Source organism: Colobus angolensis, unplaced genomic scaffold (genome assembly GCF_000951035.1).
Source record: "Colobus angolensis palliatus isolate OR3802 unplaced genomic scaffold, Cang.pa_1.0 Scaffold15, whole genome shotgun sequence".
NCBI lineage: Eukaryota > Metazoa > Chordata > Mammalia > Primates > Cercopithecidae > Colobus > Colobus angolensis.
The window spans coordinates 9,217,001-9,237,409 of record NW_012114599.1 but is presented as its reverse complement, the minus strand read 5'-3'; the positions used below and the strand labels follow the sequence as shown (position 1 = coordinate 9,237,409).

The window sequence follows — 20,409 nt, the reverse complement described above, 5'->3', positions numbered from 1 at the left end:
CAGAACTGAACATCTTTCAGTGGTCTTAGTGATTACATTTTTACATACAGGAAATGCTAATAGTTTATGGGTATAGAAATGGATCTTGATTCATTTCTGAATTCTTTCAAAGCATGGACTCCATTAGGTGTTTTTCATGCCAAATAGAATAATAACAGTTCCTAACCTTAAAGAGTTTAAATGTAATCTTACTGTTGCATGCCTTGAAAGTAAAAATAATAAAATTGAGGTAAAGAGAGAAATTAAAAAAATTCTTAAAACATTTGTAAGGCATATGGAAAAGAGTGTACGTAATACTTTAAAAATAAGTCCAAGATGGCACGATAGAGTAGCTAAGTACCAGATTATAAAAACAAGAGATAACATGGATTCCACAGTTTACCATTCATGTGAACTTTGACTAAATATGGACAAGTCATTTATTCTCTATGAGTCTTTTTTTCTTCATGTAACATGAGGATACTAGTAGTTACTATCCTATAAGCTATTTAGTGATTTTAGAAAGGGCCACTACAGTTACATCTAGGCATGTGGTACTCCTACATCTCCAGGAGGGTCACTCAGATTATGGGGCCTCTTGGAGTATGCAGCATACAACCTGTACAACCATACAAGTTACTTTAGGGTCCACTGGGAAGTAAAGCAACAGGACACAGTAAATTAAGTTGTAAAGTACTTGCTGTTTAAGTGTTCTACAGAATATCTTAGTTGTGAGAGTTAGAAGCCAGAAAATTAGAAACTGAAAAATATAAGCTATCAATAGCTGTTTTCTCAATTACTAAAAATAATAAAATGTTTATTATTTAGCACAGTGCTGAATAAACAGAAAAAAAATCATTTTCAGGGGAAGGATCTAAGCATCAAAGCAAAAAAAAAAGGTTGAAAGGAGGAAAAATCATTTCATATCACTTAATGACATAACCTAAGTAAGATAATAAAGTATATACAGTGCCTATGCCCAACATATAGTGGAGCTTTGTGGTAAATTTTAAAAATGTTCCCTCCCTGCTCAAAACTTTTCCCATTTATTCTCATTTTCTGGTGTTTTCTATTCATTTTGACTTTTCTTTTTTAGAGTTGATCTCAGTGTAAATAATAATAGTTTCCTGTATTTTATACCAATTTTCAGTTGATACATTCTCTGAGATCCATGCTATTACTTAATCTTCTTGAAAACTTTGTTTGAATTGCCATGTATTAGGCTGATTTTACAGGCAAGAAAACTGAAGCTCAGAGAGTCACGAAATTGGTTAAAACCACACAGTAAGTAAGGGTTAGAAGTCCAGGTTCCTGAATTCAGCTCTAAAGCTCTCTTCTCTCTACCCTCTTGGTGCACAGTCATTAACGCCATGCTAAGAGAACATGGTGAATAACCAGGATAACCAGTTTTATCTATCAAGTTCTTCCTATGGAATTCAGAAGTCTAAAAGTGTTGTAATTTAAAAGTGACACAATTTTCCCCCAACATAAGGTTTTATTTTATTAAAAAGGTTCTACATACGAAATTAGGGGGGATGGTAGAAACCAAAACTATCTATCTTCTTCTCCTTCATGCCTTAAAATCCTTAGAGGGAAATAATTCCTATTTGACAGAATCCAAGGGATAAAAGAATATTCAAAACATAGGAAGGACACAGAAAATCATACAATGCCGGAGACTAAAGGACAGCCTAGTGTACCCAATTTTTAAGCTTTTCTGGCCAGGTAGCAACCAGCTGGTACCGGGAACTAGTGGTAGAAGTCAGCAAGCATCAGGTACAACCCCCACCAAGACGAGTGGCGAAAGATGAAGGTAAGACTTAATGGGGCAACACCCCCACCCCACCACCACTCATCAGTATCTAAGAGTTCTCCCTGCAGTTAAAGGAGGATGCTTACTTCTATTTATTTGAATCCAATAGGAACAAGAGATGAAAGTCCGTATTTTGAATCTGGGATATAAGCTGGAATGTCCTGGCCCAATATATCCATGGCTTATCCAAGTAAATAACTGTAAGCCAAAAGAATGTCCAATGACTAGGTGGCCCCTAGTCCAAAAAAAGACTGGGCTCCAAATACTTCTTAAATTTCTTCCCTTTATTTTGAACCTGTTTTTCCATATAAATAACGTGATATGTAACAGTTACACACTTGTGTTAGGTTACTGCAAAATTCAGCACTCCAGAGTATACCTAAAGGTTTTTGTTTTTTTGAAATGGAGTCTTGCTCTGTCACCCAGGCTGGAGTGCAGTGGTGCGATCTCAGCTCATTGCAACATCCGCCTCCCGGGTTCAAGCCATTCTTCTGTCTCAGCCTTCTGAGTAGCTGGGATTACAGGTGCCCATCACCATGCCTGGCTAAGTTTTGTACTTTTAGTAGGGACAAGGTTTCACCATGTTGGCCAGGCTGGTCTTGAACTCCTGACCTCAAGTCATCTGCCCACCTCAGCCTCCCAAAGTGCTGGGATTACAGGTGTGAGCTACCGCGCCTGGCCTACCGAAAGTTTAAAAAGTACTCGCCTGAGGTCTGGGTCTTGGAAGAAGGGATCATAGGAGAGAAAAGACCAAAAAAATACCTTGCTCCTCATCACAGTTCCCACCATAGCCAAAATTATGAAAGAGGAAAAATGTTTGTTCTGAGGTCCTCAGTTCTCTTAAGTTTACTTTTGTCCCTTCTTACGACAATAACCTTCTCAGATATGTCCTATTCAAGAATAAGCAACACTAAAAAATATCTATCTACCTCCCTCAATAACTTCAATTCTTAACTATCTCTAGAAGATATTAGGAAGAAAGCAACCTGATTGAACTAACTTGTACTAATGTGTAAATGACTGTACATTTATTTATATATACAACCCACAGACATACACAGATACACAATTCTGTGTTAGGCACCATTCTAGGTGCTAGAGAAAAGAACAAGGTTTCTCTTCTCATGAAGCTTACATATGAGTGGACAGAGTTAGAAAATAATAACATTCAAAAATAAATAAAAAAATCTACAAAGTAATACATATATAAAATAGAGTGAAATGGCACATAAGAACGGGTTGACTACTTCACAGTTGGCAACCATAAAAGTCCTCTTTAAAGATATCATTTAAGACAAGATGTAATTGAAGACAAAGAGCCAGTCTTGTGTAAATGAAGGGGATATGAGACAGTTAGTACAATCCAAAGAAAGGAATGAGCTTGGTGTGTGGATAGAAAAAAAGGCCCACAGGCCCAAAGAACAGCAGGCAAGGAGGAAAACAGAATGGAAAGATAGGCAGGGGCCAAATCACGTTGGTCTTGATAAGACAGAGTGATGCCTTTCAGAGTTTATCCTAAGTTAAATAAGAAGCCATTGGAAGATTGTAAGCTGTAGTGTGGCCTGATTTACTGCTTAAAATGATCTCTAGCAGAAGCAGGGAGATGGATAGAAGGCTACTGCAGAGATCTGGGTGAGAGAGGATGGCTGTGTAGACTAGGATGGTGGTAGTAGAGACATAGCTAGATAGGCTCAATCAAGACACACTTTAAAGGAAAGGTCAACCAGGTGCAGTGGCTCACTCCTATAATTCCAGCACTTTGGAAGGCTGAGGCGGGGGTGGGGGAGATCACCTAAGGTCAAGAGTTTGAGACCAGCCTGACCAATATGGTGAAACCCTGTCTCTAATAAAAATACAAAAATTAGCTAGGCATGATGGCACGCACCTGTAGTCCCTGCTACTCGGGAGGCTGAGGCAGGAGAATTGCTTGAACCCGAGAGGCGGAGGTTGCAGTGAGCCAAGATTGCGCCACTGCACTCCAGCCTGGGTGACAGAGTGAGGTTCCATCTCCAAAAAAAAAAATAAATAAAATTAAAGGAAAGATCTGCAGGATCTTTGACCATGGTGAGGAGGAAAAAGCAATCAAGGATACCTGGATGGATGATGACTTGTTCTCCTGAGAAAGGCAAGATACAGAAAATAGGATTGGTTAAAGGATAAGGCCACTGGGCAGTAGAAATCAACAATTCTGTTTTAGATATAGTAATTCTGAGCTACAAATGATATGTCTAGCATCAGTACAGGGAAGGCAGCTAGTATATGAATCTATCACTTAGGGGAAAATTGAGGCTAGGGATATACATTTGGCAGTCATTGGCATACAGATGTCATTTACAACATAGAGACTGATGTCCAGGAAGTGAGCATGGACCAAGATGAGAAGAAGGATGGAGACCAGTCTTGGGCTTACTCCAACATTTAAAGGTGGGAAGAGGCTATTTGGGAAGCCTCTTCCTCCAGACAGATAAGTCTGAAAAATGGTGATTCGGGAAGAGGAGGCTCTTTCTCTATTCACAAGCACGGGTCTTCAAGCTCTTGCCGAAATACCTAACAGTGAGGGTAAGTGAAGACCTTTATGAATCCTTCTCTGCCAGCAGATTATGAGCATTTGCTATTAGCTGGTACAAGGAAGAAGCTTTGTCTCACATGAAAATTGATAAGCTTTCCCCCATACATTTTGAATGGTATGGCAAAAACACTTTTGATGAGATACGTAGATATTAAATCCTGCCTTGAGGCAGGAGGACTAACAGGAAAGTTTTCAATGTCCATCTGGCAATGAGAATCTAAGAATCCAAAAGTCTAACCTAGAAAGCAGCAGCAGAATATCAGACACTAGGAAGGGGCCCTTCTGTTTCAGGAAAAGTGCCAAAACATCAGCCTAGAGAAAACGCTGGGCCCCAGGACTGCTGCTGACTAAATAGTAGGCTATAAGTGAAGGGAATTATTTTTCTTTATTCTTCTGCCTGTAGCAACTGGGCTTTGTCATCTAGAAACAATAGCATCATTTTTCTTAGGAGTCAGGATATACAATAAAACATTGCTTGAATCAGCAGGGTTGAAAAAGTCATAAATACGATGTTCATCCAACAGCCTCTTCAATTTTCAGTTTTTGGAAAAAATGTTTATATAGATATGATTATCTGAGATTACTTCTGAATATATTGTTTGGGGAGCTTGCTGCACAGTTAGTATTTAGCAAATTATGGAATTCTCTCAATAACAGAGCAAAGAAATCTGTGTCCCGATGGAAAGCATTTATGGCAGTGTAGGGAAACTGCTTCAACAACAAATGATTCTGCTATATTTTCCCCAAACAGATTTTCTTACCTCTTGATGTCTCCACCTAGGTTCTAAATAAGTTTTAAGTGGCAGAACAAGTGACTCCTCTAAACATTAAAGTTTTCTGTAATCCATAATTCACGTTATAGGGAAAAATAAATTTTAATCACAATTTTCGAGTTTCTTAAGAAAGACACAGACGCCTTTTGGAAGACTGACATTTAGAAGAAGCCAGCTTGAGGGTATTGAATAAGAGGTATTGGGGAGCAAAAAACATTTTCAGGAACAAGGATTTCAGATAGGAAAAGCATTTTTTAAATCCTTTTGAGAACGAGATGTATTTGGTTGGACAAACTGCTGATTTTGGACAATTGTTATGAGAGACATAATTTTTGCCTTTATGATCATTATTTGCACATATTCTCCTCAGGGACTAAACCCATGACCAACAGTGTGTGCTAACTTGGACACAATGTGATTCAGTGACTTAAACCTTAGGAAAAGTGGACTCCCACATGTTTTCCTATAATTACCTCAGATAGAAGCAATGGACAACCACAATGTTTATTCCCTTAGTTTTATATATAGTCTCTAATCAAAACACCTTAAGAATATTTTAAGTTTTTATTTCTGCTTGGTAAATTTCTGGTAATTCTGGAAAAAGATGCAGAGAAAAGAACCAATATGGAACTGCTGGAATGTAGTTGGGATTGAGAGGGAGTCTGCTCTCCTCTAAGGATCAAGGGTTAACTGAAAGACTTCAAACAGCCCTGCTTGCTAAGGTGAAAGTGAGAACCCTCTAGGTCTCCTAGCTCCTCCATTCCCTCAGTTGGTTACCAGAAGCATGTGGAGTCTTTAATCAGAACCCCCAGGCAGGCAGTCAGTTGCATAACACCATGCCTTATGGCTGACCAGTATAAATCGGAATACTTCATCCATGGTTAATGAATGAAGTGTCCAGATTTATACTGTTCAGATCATCCTAAATTATTCAATATAAACAATCACCAGAAATACAATTTTATTAATTTTTTTCTATGTCCCATATGCTTTACTAGATGCATAATTTGCAGGTATTTTTTCCAATCTTGACCATAATTCTCTGCATGTTAAGTATGATTATCTCTATTTTGCAAATGAAAAAACTGAGGCTCAGAGAGGTTAAGTAACTTGGCCATAGTCACTGAGACAATAAATAGCAGCCTGAAGAAGAATAATGAATTTGAGTAGAAAGAAATACATGATTTAAACTGTAGCTGTTTTCAGACTCAAACCAAAAGTCAGGCTTGCCAACTATGGCAAATTTTAGTTGAAAACAAAGTGACTATATCAGGACTGTCAGAAATATGGAAAGTGGAGAGTGAATATCACCATTAGCACAGCTGTATTTACTTCTACTCCTGCCTTTTTCCAAGTCTACTGTAACGCTTGTCGTTGGCCTGGTATTTAGTTAAGAACGTGGGTATTGTTGCTCAAAGTAAAACCTATATATCTGTCAAGATGCTAATTAGTGCTGGAGAGTAGATCCAGAGTTTCAGTTACAATAAGCTCTGGTGTGTACCAGAGTCACTTGTGAGCTTTATAACCCACATCCCTGGGCCCTGTCACTCCTAGATCTTCCATAGGTTGTTGATGGTTTTCAGGCATTTGTATTTCTTAACAAGTTCTCAGGTAATTCTGATCACCACCAAAGTTTGAAAATTATTGCTATCAGTGTTGTTTGGGAGGATGATGTCTTATTCAGAAATCTGAGTGAACATAATAAACTACAGTTGTAGGTCAGAAGAAAAATTCAGCTTGTAAGGAGTGCATGAAGGGATGTTCATGAAATATACATTTGGCCTGTCCACTTTTGTCAGGATTACTTTTTTCCTGTCTTGATCAATGTCTACTTTCTCTTTCCTCTCATTAATATTTGGGTCAAGAGAATATCAGGTCTCCAGTAAGTACATTTTCCTAGTTACCTAAATGAATACAGTTTCATAGAGATCATTAAAATGTTACCAAGTATATAAAAGACAGAAATTTGGTTCTTAAAGCTGACTCTATATTTTTGTTTTGTCTTTTCAAACGTGCTCACTGCAATGGGAAGCTGATCTGAAAATCTATCCATCAAATGAATCTGGTCTCTTACAGGCAATGGAGACCCTCTGGGGATCTGGGAATGCTTTCCTGTCATTGCAATGACACTGACCGGCTTCTGAACCTTGAGAAGGGCCATGACAGTGTTCCGGCAGTGACACTGTTTATACCTCTGGGCTCTTGTCCTTCATAGGTCTTGGTTTGTTATCACAGCCCTTGAAATTGTAAGAAAGAAGGCGTCAAGAAGGCAAATGAACTTCTGCTACTGGGGGAATTACACATGAAAGTAATTTCTACCTGGCACCGATGTTCCAAGTGCGACGAACACGACTGCAGTCACAGAATCTTTCAAGCCAATGGTGCAGCCAAAGTGGGAAGCCAGGTCTCCAATGAAAGCTGTCAGTAGGCCAATCATGAGGATGGAGACAATGAAACACGCCCAGCCATTCCAGTATTCAGTAGGGGGGACGAAGGCAAAGAGGACTTTCCAGAACACAGTCAGAAAGTGCATCACGTAATCAAAACAGGAGGGCAGCTTCTCTTCCCCACATTCATCGTCGTCGTCATCTTCCCCTAGAGAGAACGGAAGGAAGCACATTTGATCACAACCTGTGCTACCGGGTCTTCCTCTCTCTCAGTCTCTCCTGTCTAGCCCGGTCATCCCTCAACTCTACATGGCAGGAGGCCATGAGAGGTGGGTGAAGTTTAGGGTTTTCTGAGAGTTAATCATAACTAACGAATTAATTATCAAGACACTGAAATACCTCTTACTTGTGGCTCATTGGTCAATGGCAAGAAAACTTAACTCTACCCAGTTCTGCTTCCATGCAATCAATACACCCTTTCTACTTTCACATCTGGTGAGACTTGTCACTCAGAGAAATGAAAATGATTTCTTGCAAAAGGTTGGCAAGCCCTGTGTCAGCCTGAGAAAGAACACTCTTTTGAAGAAAGACAACTGTAGATGGAGTTCTACCACGGTTCTTTTCTTGCAACTTGAAGTTCAACTCTGGGTTATATAATCACCTACAGGATAATCAAACAGGGCCGTTAATCGTGGCTGTAAGCCTTGCATATTTCTCCAGCATCATCTCCTGTAACTATTTCAAACTCAAGCCTTGGAATTACTTGCCAAATAATTATATGCCAAAAAATGAAATTTATTTGCATTTTTCCAAACCAGATACACTTTCTCCTACTTTTGTTCTTTAGAACTAAATGTGCTTGGCATATCCTAATTGCTCCTCCCTTATCCTTCCTCACCCATCCTTTAAGACTCGCTTCCTCTGTGATGCACTCTCTGACCTCTCCCGAAACCCATGCTGGGAACTCCTTCTCAGAGGAACCTCCCAACACTTGTAACTCTGGATCAGTGGTCCTCAGAGTGTGCTTCCTGAGCAGGTGGCACAGAGAACATGTTAGAAATTCAAATTATCAGTCCTACTGAATCAGAAATTGGGGAGGGGGTGGACAGCAAGCTGGGCTTGAACAAGCCCTCCATGTGACACTGATACATGTTCAAGTTTGAGAACTGCTTTTCTCAATTGTACATGTTCATGTTCCTCTCTTCTCCAGTTGACTGAGAACCCTTCCAGGTCAGGAATTTATGCATTTTTGTGTCCCTGGTGTTTGGTACCATCTCCAGCATGTAAAGTAAGGTGGTTAAGTATGTGTTAAATGAAGGAATGCATGCAGCAATTTCTATTGACTTTATATAACTATGCAATTACGTAATTATATATGTATCACAATTTTGCCAGTTAAGTCATACTATCAACATACAAAGAAATGCACAAAGCGTAATATTTAAAGGAACTAGGAAATCGATAATAGTATCCTAAAATGGAGATTTCACTTATAATGTGAAAGTAATGTCCATTGACATGTTTTAAAATGAGGATATTGAAAGTCATCTTTTCTTGAAGTGGTGGGAAATACATGTGTTATGTGGCCATTTTGGAAAGAAGAACATCTCCTTGAAGTCTTTGTTCACCTGTTCCAACCTTGTCATCAGGGTGCTACTTTACTTGGTCCCACTAGTGCAGCCGGCAGTAGGTGGGGCTGCAATGTTGACCTGAGACGGCCAGCATAGAGCACCTGTGTGCGGTCTTCGTGAGACACTCTGTGGTGGGCAAGCCATCGGGTGCAGATGATGATTGAGAAAACCCTTTGAAAGCACAAGAGATTTAAGGGAAAAACACCTCTCAGAAAACATATAAAGAGGAATGTCTGGATTTGTCTTCTGTCATTTTACAGGAAAAGAGAAGAGGCAATGGACTGCTCTTCCGTGAGCACATGGTTGGAATTAAATAAATACACTTTGGAGGTCTGTGAAGAAAGCAGCCTCATCTTTGAGGCTTTAGATAAACTGCTGGGAGAAGCCGCTGCAGATGAGTGGAACTGCCTTTGCAGAACTCCCCAGTGAGGAACTTGAGTTAGGCCAGCTCATCAGAATGTTTGTGAGTGTAAAAGCATGCCAACCATTCCCTCTGCTGTTCATGCAGTATTTATTATATCAACTTTGCCTGGAAGAAGATACTTTTTAATAAAAACACCTGGTATGGGCTGCACTGTGCCTCCCCAAAATTCATATGTTAAAGCTCTAACTGCCAGCACCTCAGAATGTGACCTTATTTGGAAAGAGGGCCTTTAAAAAGGTAATTAAGTGAAAACGGAGCCATTAGGGTGAGTTCTAATCCAAAATGACTGGTGTCCTTATAATGAGAGGAAATCGGGATGTGCGAGAGACACCAGGGATGTGCGTGCACAGAGGAAAGACCATGTGAGTGTTCAGTGAGAAGATAGACATTTACGAGCCAAGGAGATTGGTCTCAGGAGAAACCAAACCTGCCAACACCTTGATCTGAGATTTTCAGTTCCCAGAACTGCCAGAAAAGACATTTCTGTTATTCAAACCACCCAGTCTGTGGTATTTATTACAGCAGCCCTAGAAAACGACAACAGTCCTTCAGAAGCCTCCCTATGTCATGACACGGAAATGTAGAACAACTACTGAGCATTTCTATTACCTACTCTTTTTGTTTTTGTTTGTTTCCTTATACATTTCTTCTTTTTTCCTCCTTTTACTTTTCTTCCCACTTCTCTTTTACCCTACACTTTAGCTCCAGGTAGAACTTCATGTGAGAGAAGAAATTTTCAGGGTTTATTTGAAGGAGGAAGGAAGAAGAAAGCCACATTAATACATTCCCATTCCCATCCTCTCCTCTTACCCACTTCCCATTCCAACCGGGGCTGGGAAGGGCACCTATACTCAGAAAAGTTGAGAAAAAACACTAGGTTTTCTAGTTGTATTTATTTTGGATCATATCCTTTTTAATTTCTATATTTGTGAACATTTTATAATTTCACAGGGCATATGAATAAAATGCTTGAGAACATTTTAATCAATCATTCACAGAAACATGAACTATGCTGCGTTTTCTCCACAGAATTACTTAATTTGGGGCATCTAAATCTCTTAGTTTGAAGACGAGCAAGAAAACACATAAGCTTCTCAGAAGACACGTTACTTATAACTTGAGAGTAGACATTATATTTGTCTTCAAGATGGAAATAACACCTTTCCCATGAGAGATGTACACAGGAATAATTAGATCATCTTTGTAAAGTGTCTGAGAATATTTCAAGGTAATGATTATCATGGTAGTTATCATTATTTCCCTCTATTTAAGGTTGTTACTGTGTTTCTCCATCATTATTTGTTTAGTCAACATGCTGGGTCGTAAGGTTACATTTTAGGTTTTTAAAAACAACAATTAATTTTGCCCTCTGAAATTACCTTCATGGTCAGTTAATGCAAAATGTGTGTGTGTGTGTGTGTGTGTGATTGTGTGTGTGTGAGAGAGAGAGAGAGTTCTTCCTGTAGGCTTCCAGTATCACAAAGAATCTTAAATATTTTAATGCGTAAGTCTGGAATGGGAAGCCCATCTGCTTTTATAACATTTGAAAGGAAAAGTGGCCTCCCATCCTTTTCTCCCAGTGAGATTCTCTGGGATCTCACTGCTCTTTGTTAATTTTAATCTCCAACTCAGACATCACTTAAATATTAAAAAACGACCACGGACTGCCATGCATGATGCACAATTACCCTGTCTTGAGAAAGGACAAAGAAATATTATGTTCATCAATCACCATCTGGACTACACTTAAAATTCTGTTCTTTCTTTGGGAAGAGTAGTGAAACATTAAAAAACCCTAGGAGCATCTTTTGTGTGACAGCAAAAATGATGGTAGTATGCCTGTTCTGTGGTTGTGTACATTCACCAGCCTAGGGTTCTTGGAGGCTACGTAATTCTTCCAAGTCCCTTCTCTGTGTTAGAAAAGAAAGACACATTGGTGGGTTTGCTTTTACAGAATATCGAGCAAATTCCTCATATCTCAGAATCATTCTTTTCAGCTAATGGAAAATAACCTATATTTGATTAATCCTTCCTAGTGCCTTTTAAATGGCTTCCCTGATACACATGGGACTTCTTAAATATAACTACAAAAATAACCAAATCATTAAAAATGCAGATAGTGCACAGGGCACCAGTTCAGCTATTGATGTAATAGTACTTGCATCGTTCCGGCTTGGAAGCATGAGAGCAACGGCATCATCAGCATGACTGACCGTGAAAGACAAACCCCTGGGCTTGGCACATATCTTTTACAGTAAACAGGGGTTTCTTTACATCTCTCTCTCTACCTGCTCAGGGCTTGGATTCAGGGAGAGCTCTGAGAACCAGAAAAAGAGACTGCTGGAAGGTAATGGACATTTGGGTCAGAAGGCTTAAGTCACTTTATAGTTCTGACAGCTTGTTTTGGGGCAGGACACTTAAATTTCCCGAGCCTCAGTTGCTCACCTGTCAAATGAGTTTCCTAACTCCCACCTCCCAGAGCTGTTGTGGGGACTGGAAGAAGAAGTGCTCAAGTCCTTTATAAAACGGTATGCCTCTTTATAGACAAATGTGCCATATTCCATTACTGTTACTTGTCTGAAGGAAGGCAGTAAATCAATACAATGTGAGTATCCTGATTTCACTGAATCTATATTCTGTTCGAATGAACCATTACCATTCATTTCCCCAAGCTGCTTGCTTTTAAGAAAAGAAAGAAAGAAAAACAGGAAGGGAACCTGGTGGGGTGTCTCTTAAGTGACAGGCACTGAGCTAAATTCTTTCACATACTTGATCTTATTTCATCCTTAAAATAACCCTACAACGTGGGCATTATTAATCCCATTATACATATGAAGATTCTGAAGTTCAGAGAATTTATGTGACTTGCTAAAATAATCTCACATAGAATTTAAGTGACTGACTTGACATTTGTTCTAACAGTCCAGGGAAAATTTTACTATAGAAAATGCCTTATGGAAGAAAGTTGGGGAGTTGAGTATCACATATTGATTCAAAGTTTGAGTCAGAATGTTTTTAATGCCTGGTGTTACACAGATACAGTGGTACCTTTTTTGGGTTGTTTATTTCTTTGGCAGAGCCAGCCATATGCTCTTTCTCAGACCCCTGGGGACCAAGAAAACATGGGAAATAAAAAAAATCAGGTAAAAGCAGGGGATCGTGGTGTGACTGTTTTGGAACCTCTATTTTTTATATTTAAACATTTGTTTAAAATTGTATACATTTGAGATTAACAATGTCATGTTATAGGATATATTTAGAGAGTAAAATTATTATAGGGAGGCAAATTAACATCTATCATTTCATCTAGTTTCTTTTTCCTGTGATAAGAGCAGTTGAAGTCTACTTATTTAACAAACATTTCTAATACAATTTCATTAGCTTTAGTCCCCATGTGGTCCATTCCGTCTCTAAACATGTTCATCCTTCCTATCTGCTGTTTTGTATCCTATGACCTATGACTCTCATTGCCTCCAGCCACGCCTGGCCGTAGTAAGATGGTAACCACCGCTTCATTCTCTATCTCGGTGTATTTGAGCTCTTTTCAAACATATATATATTTCACATGTAAGTGAGACTATGCAATATTTTTCTTTCTGTGTCTGGCTTATTTCACTTGGCATAATGTCCTCCAGGCCCATCCATGTTGTGGCAAGTGGCAGAATCCCCTTTGTTAAGGTTGAATCATAAGGAATCTCTCCTTTGGGATGTGACAAGTTCTTATTTCTGTTTCTGGTTGCCAAAGGTCAACCATCCAGTTCTGAATCAAACATCCTGGTTTGCCTCTAGCTTATCACCCTCGAATTTGGGAAAGTGGCCTGAATCATCACAAGTCTGTACGTAAAGCAGTCGGGAAAATGTATGCTGCTGTTCATCTGTGGATGTGTCTGACTTGCAGTTCTTTCCGGGCACTCAATAGGCTTTATCCTCCAGAATTATGACTTTTTTTGCAACCTGACATACAGTAATTAGAAATCAAATTCTACTCTCCTGTTATATATTTCTGTTTCTCTTTGCTTTAAATGTTCTGAGAGAATCATAAAGTATAAAAGATGAAAGACCTTAGCAATCAGCTAAGAAAAATAAAACTGAGAATGGTGATTCAGTTGATACATTTTTGTTCCCAAGTTTGCATCTCTGTATATCTGTTTGTGTATGTGTGAGAAACCGTGCGTGCATGTGACACCATAAGGGCCAGCGGTTTTTACTGTTTTGCCCATAAAATGACCTGAAACATCTTTTCTCTTTCCTTTCCCTTTTACATGCTTTTACCTTATGTCTAGTGAGAAAACAATTATCATCTCTTCCCACTCTTAATGGCCTCTGCCACTAAATTCAGTAACCCAAAGATTTATTCCCAAACGAGTTTATCTCTCTCTCTCTTTTTTTTTTTTTTTTTATTTTGGAGATGTGCAATAAACATTTCTCTATAACTTAATTGGTGGGAAGTGCTTAACATATTCTCTGATGCAAAGTAGATGATGTAAACAACTTTTCTTCTAAGTATATTGAAAGACACTTCCTATCAAAGACAGCTCAAAAAACAATTGGTTCGAATTCCTAGATCTATGAGTTGCCAGTGCACAGAACAAAAATGTAGGCATTTTCTTCTACCAACTGAAATGTGGGTTTTAGAAAATACCTGAACTTAAAGCTTCAGGAGGGTTTTGGACTGTGCCAAGTTCAACCCCTGGTTAATGTGAATTTCTTTAAAAATTCTCTGCTGAATGGTTACTTAGGCCACTTCTCAGAGTTTCGGCTATTAGGGAACTCATAATCTCAATCCAGGTTTAGAGTCTCTGGCAGTCAGCTTGGGCTGTTAGGTTCTACTCATTTGTCCAGCCCCCATTCCCTAGGCCAGTGGTCCCCAAACTTCTTGGCACCAGTGACTGGTTTTCTGGAAGACAATTCTGATGGTTTCAGGGCGATTCAAGTGCATTACATGTATTGTGCACTTTATTTCTATTATTATTATGTACTCACCATAATGTGGAATCAGTGGGAACCTGGAGCTTGTTTTCTGGCAACTAGATGGTCCCATCTTTGGGTGATGGGAGACAGTGAAAGATCATCAGGCATTAGAGTCTCATAAGGAGTGCACCACCTAGATCCCTAGCATTGGATATCAATACTATTGTACATAAAATTTGAGTATTTGTAACTTGGACTACTGGACTGTTCTTGAATGGAGAAGACACTATACAGGCTCCATTAGCCATCCCTACCTGCTTCTTCCAAGCCACAGCTAATCTGTGGGCCATCCTGCTACTTCTTAAGGGGTTTGGGCCAGGTGCTGTGTGACAGTATTGGAAAGGGCCTCAAGAAGGCAACTCACTGTTTATTAATAACTTTTAAACCTGGCTGAAATGAATGAATGTCTAGATGAAATCATCCACAAAGACCATAATGTTGGTCTTTGTTGGGATGGTAACATAGCACAAGAAATATTTAATGTGACAGAAATATTTCTCAGCAAATGTAGCCACTGTCAAAATGAAAAATGGATTCACTAAGGAGTTCTAGCTCCATGCAAGTTTGATTATTACCAAAATGAATCTGTTTAAAGCTGAAAACTGATTAGTGTCTCTTGTTCCTAAAAAAATTCTGCTATATGAATTGAATGCTCCTAATTAATTACAGTTGAATGTAATTAGTCATGTGTGTTTTTGCCCCAAGCTTGGTTGTTTATAAAATAACTCCAAGTTAGGGTAAGATTCTTATCCTGAAATTCAGAGTGTTCTCTTACCCTTTACTAATTGTAGGATTGACAGAATTCCAAGCTCCTGAAATAGAGAAACATTCCCTGTATACTAGAATGCCTAAGAAATAAGGCTTTGTCGAGTAGAATTGATACTCAGCAAGTGTAGATACCGCCTGCCAGTTTAGATGGTTTAGCTACAGTGGGTAGTATGTGGGCACACCAGGTTCTAAGACTGGCCTGAGGACTCTGATAACACTTTGTAAATATCAGCAGCTGTGTCTAAATTAGCCTCCAGTAGAGTGGGAAGTTGAGTCTTGAAGCAACTGTTTGGGCAGTGATAACCCTGTAATTTTCAACAAACATATCAATGTTATGTCCTAGAGAATGTTAACATGTATATAAAGGGTAGATGTATACCCAGGGCTGCTCCTCATGCAGAGGGGCATAAACACCGCCCAGAGCCTCTTAAGATGCTGCTGTGATTCATCTATGAATTCAGGTTCACTTACTGAGTGTTACTTTTATGCATGTAGGTAAAAGTGTACATCCCACTTAGTCTTTATCCTCCCAGGAGCTTGCTGCAGTAGGTATTATTTTCTCTGTTTTAGAGATGAAGAATCTGAGGCTCAGAGAATTTAAATGACTTGCTTATGAGATCTAAAACTCTGTCACCTCGCTACAATTACATGACCCATTGTTTCCATAGAGAAAAGTCTCTGCAGTTTGTACAGCAAGAATTCATTCTGATAAAATGTAAGCTCATTTAGCATTGTTTTATGAAAAGTGTAACTGGGAAATACCTCTCCTCCTTAAATTAACTCTCTGGATATGATATAATACACAAAATATTATAGTGCTCTTTCAGAGAACGAATGGTTGGCTCAGTTTTATTCTTCCTAGAATTTTATTTTAAAAAATACATCTTTAGGCAAATCCTCTATTCATGATTTATTTCAGCCCTGTTGGGAAGTGGGATTCTCATTTTGGTGGCAAACATCTGTCTCTCTGGGGAGCAAACGGAAAGGGCTCTGGCTCTTCATCAATGGCAATAACAGTCTCATAACTCTTTTCCTGATCTCAGGATCACCTGAATGGACTCTGTTCTGAACATAGGGTTTGAAAGTTGATGTTCCAGCAAAGTGGTGATGCAAATTGAGTAATAGTCTAATGATGACGTCGGTTTGCACAATACAAAGTGATGGCAGTTGCTCAAGGCACCCCTCATCTGCCTGTTCCTCTTTCCTTTTTCTGTTGTGATTTTTAATGAGATCTCAGTAAACAGGGCCCTCCACTGACCGTAAGGTCCCATGATTTACTTGTTCTTGGTCACCTCACAGATTCTGTGTGCCTCAGTTTCTCCTTCTGGAAAATAGGCATAGCCAAAAACAACTTTCTCTTTTGTGCTATTGAAAAGGTATAAACAAGACTTTTAAAAGAAGTTATATGCTTACCTATAGTCAATAGTATATGCTTATATACATACAAATAGTTATATGCTTGTGTATTTTTAAGAGAAGTTATATGCTTACTTGTAGTAAACTTAGTTTTGGTTTGAGGGAAATTAGTTGATTAGTGGAATTCAGATGGAGACTCTCCTTCCCTCACTGTGGGTGAACACTTCTTTTAGAGGGAAGGTAGGCTAAGGTGGGAGCTGATAATCTTGTTTGTCTGCTGTGGCTTTCTTGTCTCTCATAAATAGTACACAACATGCATCATGATGTTGTGATGTTTTTCTTCAATATCAACCATCTGGAAAATCTCTCTTTCCCTCTTATTATCAATAAGTCAGTGGCCTATCTTTTTTATTTGGTCAAGGCCTGGTGCATATTCTATTAAGTCTATAGGTTTGAACTCTAAAATATTTTGGGTCACTGTTTTGCACCTCAAGCCCAGGCTGAACCCCTAACCTGGAACTCTAGGAAATCTTCAAAGGGAATGGGGTGGTTGGAAGACTGACTTTCTTAGTGCCACTCATTTCTTTAGTAAGTATTGCTAACTTGTGTGTCAGGCACAGTTCTTGGTATTGCAAATGCAGAAAAATAAGATCCCCAATCTCATGGAATTTCCATTCTGGCAAGGGGAGACAGTAATCACAGTAAACAAATAACAAATATAATAATTTCAGATATTGATATGAGCTATGAATACAATGAAATCCGGTGACTGAGAGGGTGAGAAACCCCTCTGAGCAGTTGATAACATTGAGCTAAGCAGTTGAGCTAAGACTTCAGTGAGGAGAAATAACCAGGTATGGAGGGAAAGTATTCCATGCAGAGAAAATAGCTCATGCACTATTGTTTAGGGAACGGAAATATGCCTATGTTCTACTGGCATTAAACTTTGGAAGGCAAGCGTGACAAGATGGAAAGAGGATTGACTTGGGAATCAACCCTCATGAGTCAGGGTGGGAATCCCAACTTCTGTTTCTCCATTTGTCATAAATGGGTTCATGAGTAGCTACTGCACCAGGCTGCTGTGGGGCTTGTGTGGATATGAAACAACTATTCACCAATTGCGAGACCATTCTCTCACTCAGTGCTGCTAAGGTGTTGGCCAGGAAAGCTTCAGTCTTTGCTCTGTCTAATCCTAAGGCATCACATCACCAAGAAGCCCACTGGTCAGTAGGTAACATCAGGGGGCAGACATGGAGTGTCTGATAGTGAAGGCATTGGTTCTATAACTCCAGAAGAAAAATGAGCAATGTTGTATGGTGCAGCAGGAGTCTTGGGTTCTAAAACAGTCTCTCCGTGATCTTGGAGGAGACCCCTCTCTCTGTTCTCAGGTTCTTATTTGTTAAAAAAAAAAAAAAAAAAAAAGAAAAGGCAAGGGGAGGTTAGAATCACAGCTCCTTTCCAGCTCGTTGCCAGGATTCTAAGATGCTCTGTGTAACAGGCCATAAGACACAACACCCAGCCAGACCTGACCAGGCAAAGGCAAGGCAAGGGAGAAGCATGGGGGTGGGATGTATGAGCCAAGGTTTGTTCAGGCGAGTGGCTTTTCATTGCAGGAGTTGGAAAGACAAGGTCTTTATCAAGAGAGCAGACTGTGAACAGCAAGAAGTAATGCTGCCAGTCACTTTTATGTGGCTCCTCTCTGCCTATGGAAAGTGTTTGTATGTGGTGTTTTCTCCTTCCACTTCTTTGGATTAGGCTGCAGTGTTTCCCCTACTGAAAACAGTATACAAAGGCTCCCGACTGGGGATGAAAAGTCCCCTCATGCATTGATTTGCAAGCAACAACTAAAACTGTATTCATATTGCAGTAGCCCATGCCAACAAAAGAGCTCTTGGACCCAGTGATGGTGCATTGTTTGCAGAGCAGAGCTGCTGCCGCCCCAGACAAAGCCACATTAGAGACATGACTTTGGGCTTACAAATAAGAGTGCTGAATCATTCCGGAATCCTTCAATACGGTGTTTTCCTCAAGATTTTATAACACGCAATTTAAGAGAAGAACAGCCCAATGAGCCAATACTCTTTTCAGAAATATCAGCTAAAGCATATCCAGGGGCCCGAAAATAATTGCTTTTCTTATCCCACCCTCTCGTGCTCCCACCTGTGTTTCTGGCCTGCCTTGTTCTGGAAGTGGAAATTGTAGCTACCTGATTCAACATTCTCTCCTGCTACTGCTGCATTTTTAGATGGATAGATATCCTAAATTTGCTTTGCTCACCTACTAGTATGTCCCTAGAATATCTCCCATAAGTAGTTTCTCTCTGGAACTTACTCTCTTCTTACTCATGCCCTCTGCTTTTCCTCTTAGGATCATAATTATCAATACATAACAGTGAAATTTTACTAGGAATACTTAAGAACATTGACAGAAAATGTCATTTTATATTTGCATGTCCAATTTGCACATACACAGATAAATATATCTTATGTGTACAAATATGTGAATGTTCACATCTCCATGTCAAGTGATATGAAGTTTGATACAGAGAAAACAAATGTCTCAAACTTCTTTTGAAACATGGCGTGTGTATGGATTTACGTAGATTGTTTTCTAGATCAGTCACAGTATGATGGTGTCTTTTAATCCAGTTATATAGGGATTGGAAAACTTTAATTCACAAATAAATGTATTCATTCTTTATAAAACAAACACTTAGGATGGCCAAGCCCGTCTTATTGCCAAGCACTGTCTTAGGTGTTAGAGAAAAAGTGATGAAAAGGGCAGATTTGCTGCTGTTGTTTTTTTTCAAATTTAGATTCTTCCTATGTCTAAGAGGATTTGAGCAGATCTGTACCTATTAATAGAGCATAAGATATTTTAAGACAAAAATAGGACAAAAAAAAGTCTGAAGCAGAAATAAAGGATGCTTTTAGTCACCTGAGTTGACTGAATTTTGAACACATAGATAAAAAAAAAAAAAGACTATGCTTTCCAATGGCCAAAGCAATTTAGAAACCATTGAATTATATAGTTATGATCTTCCAGTTGCAAGATGATAAAAATTAATTTTTTAGGGAAAAAAAAGCTTCTCTTTAGATTAGGAATTTATCATGTTTTCTTTAAAGTTTAGTGAGTGGCATTGTGAGGTTTTATAAAAGATAAAATGCTAGCTTTCAAATATTATACATTAAAGGTAAAAATTAAAATTACAGATAAGTTATACTCCAATGAGGGCAGTTTTAAAAGAGGCTCTGATAAGAACTTTAAGATTTACTTTGTGATATCCAATTCTAATCAAGGATGAATTCACTTAACGTGACCATTAAACAGTATATTTTAAGCATCAAATGTCTTAAGTGACATATTGTGAAGTCAGTATAATTACACACTTTAACATGTATTCTAAGGTAGGTATTACATCTTGATTAAAGTTAGAGCCCTAAATTTCTTTTTTTTATTAATAAAAAGGAAATTCTTTATTGGGGGTAAGACATTCACAGAAAGCATGTATTTCTTGAGAGGTACTTGAATCTTTTGTATCACTCTTACATAAATTCTGGTGAAGCAAACAACCTTCCAATATATAGTTATTTATATGCAATGAATACAGGTTAGAAAAACCTCCAACATAGTAAAACAACAGATAAATAGAGTTAATGTGAGGCAGAAGAACAGGCATGAGACCTGTGGTTTGGATACTACCTCTGCAGTTTGTTTTGTTTTGTTTTTTTTTTTTTT

The 20,409-nt window shown here is 38.8% G+C and overlaps 1 protein-coding gene across 2 annotated transcripts in view; it reads right to left on the bottom strand.

Annotated features, from left to right (window-relative positions):
• Positions 1-20,409, bottom strand: part of SLC8A1 (solute carrier family 8 (sodium/calcium exchanger), member 1) — a 394,332-nt gene that overhangs the window by 18,813 nt on the left and 355,110 nt on the right. For both annotated transcript variants that reach the window (XM_011935927.1, XM_011935926.1), the window contains one exon: positions 7,454-7,729. In XM_011935927.1, the coding sequence (XP_011791317.1) occupies positions 7,454-7,729 (276 nt within the window). The remainder of the gene's footprint in view (positions 1-7,453; positions 7,730-20,409) is intronic.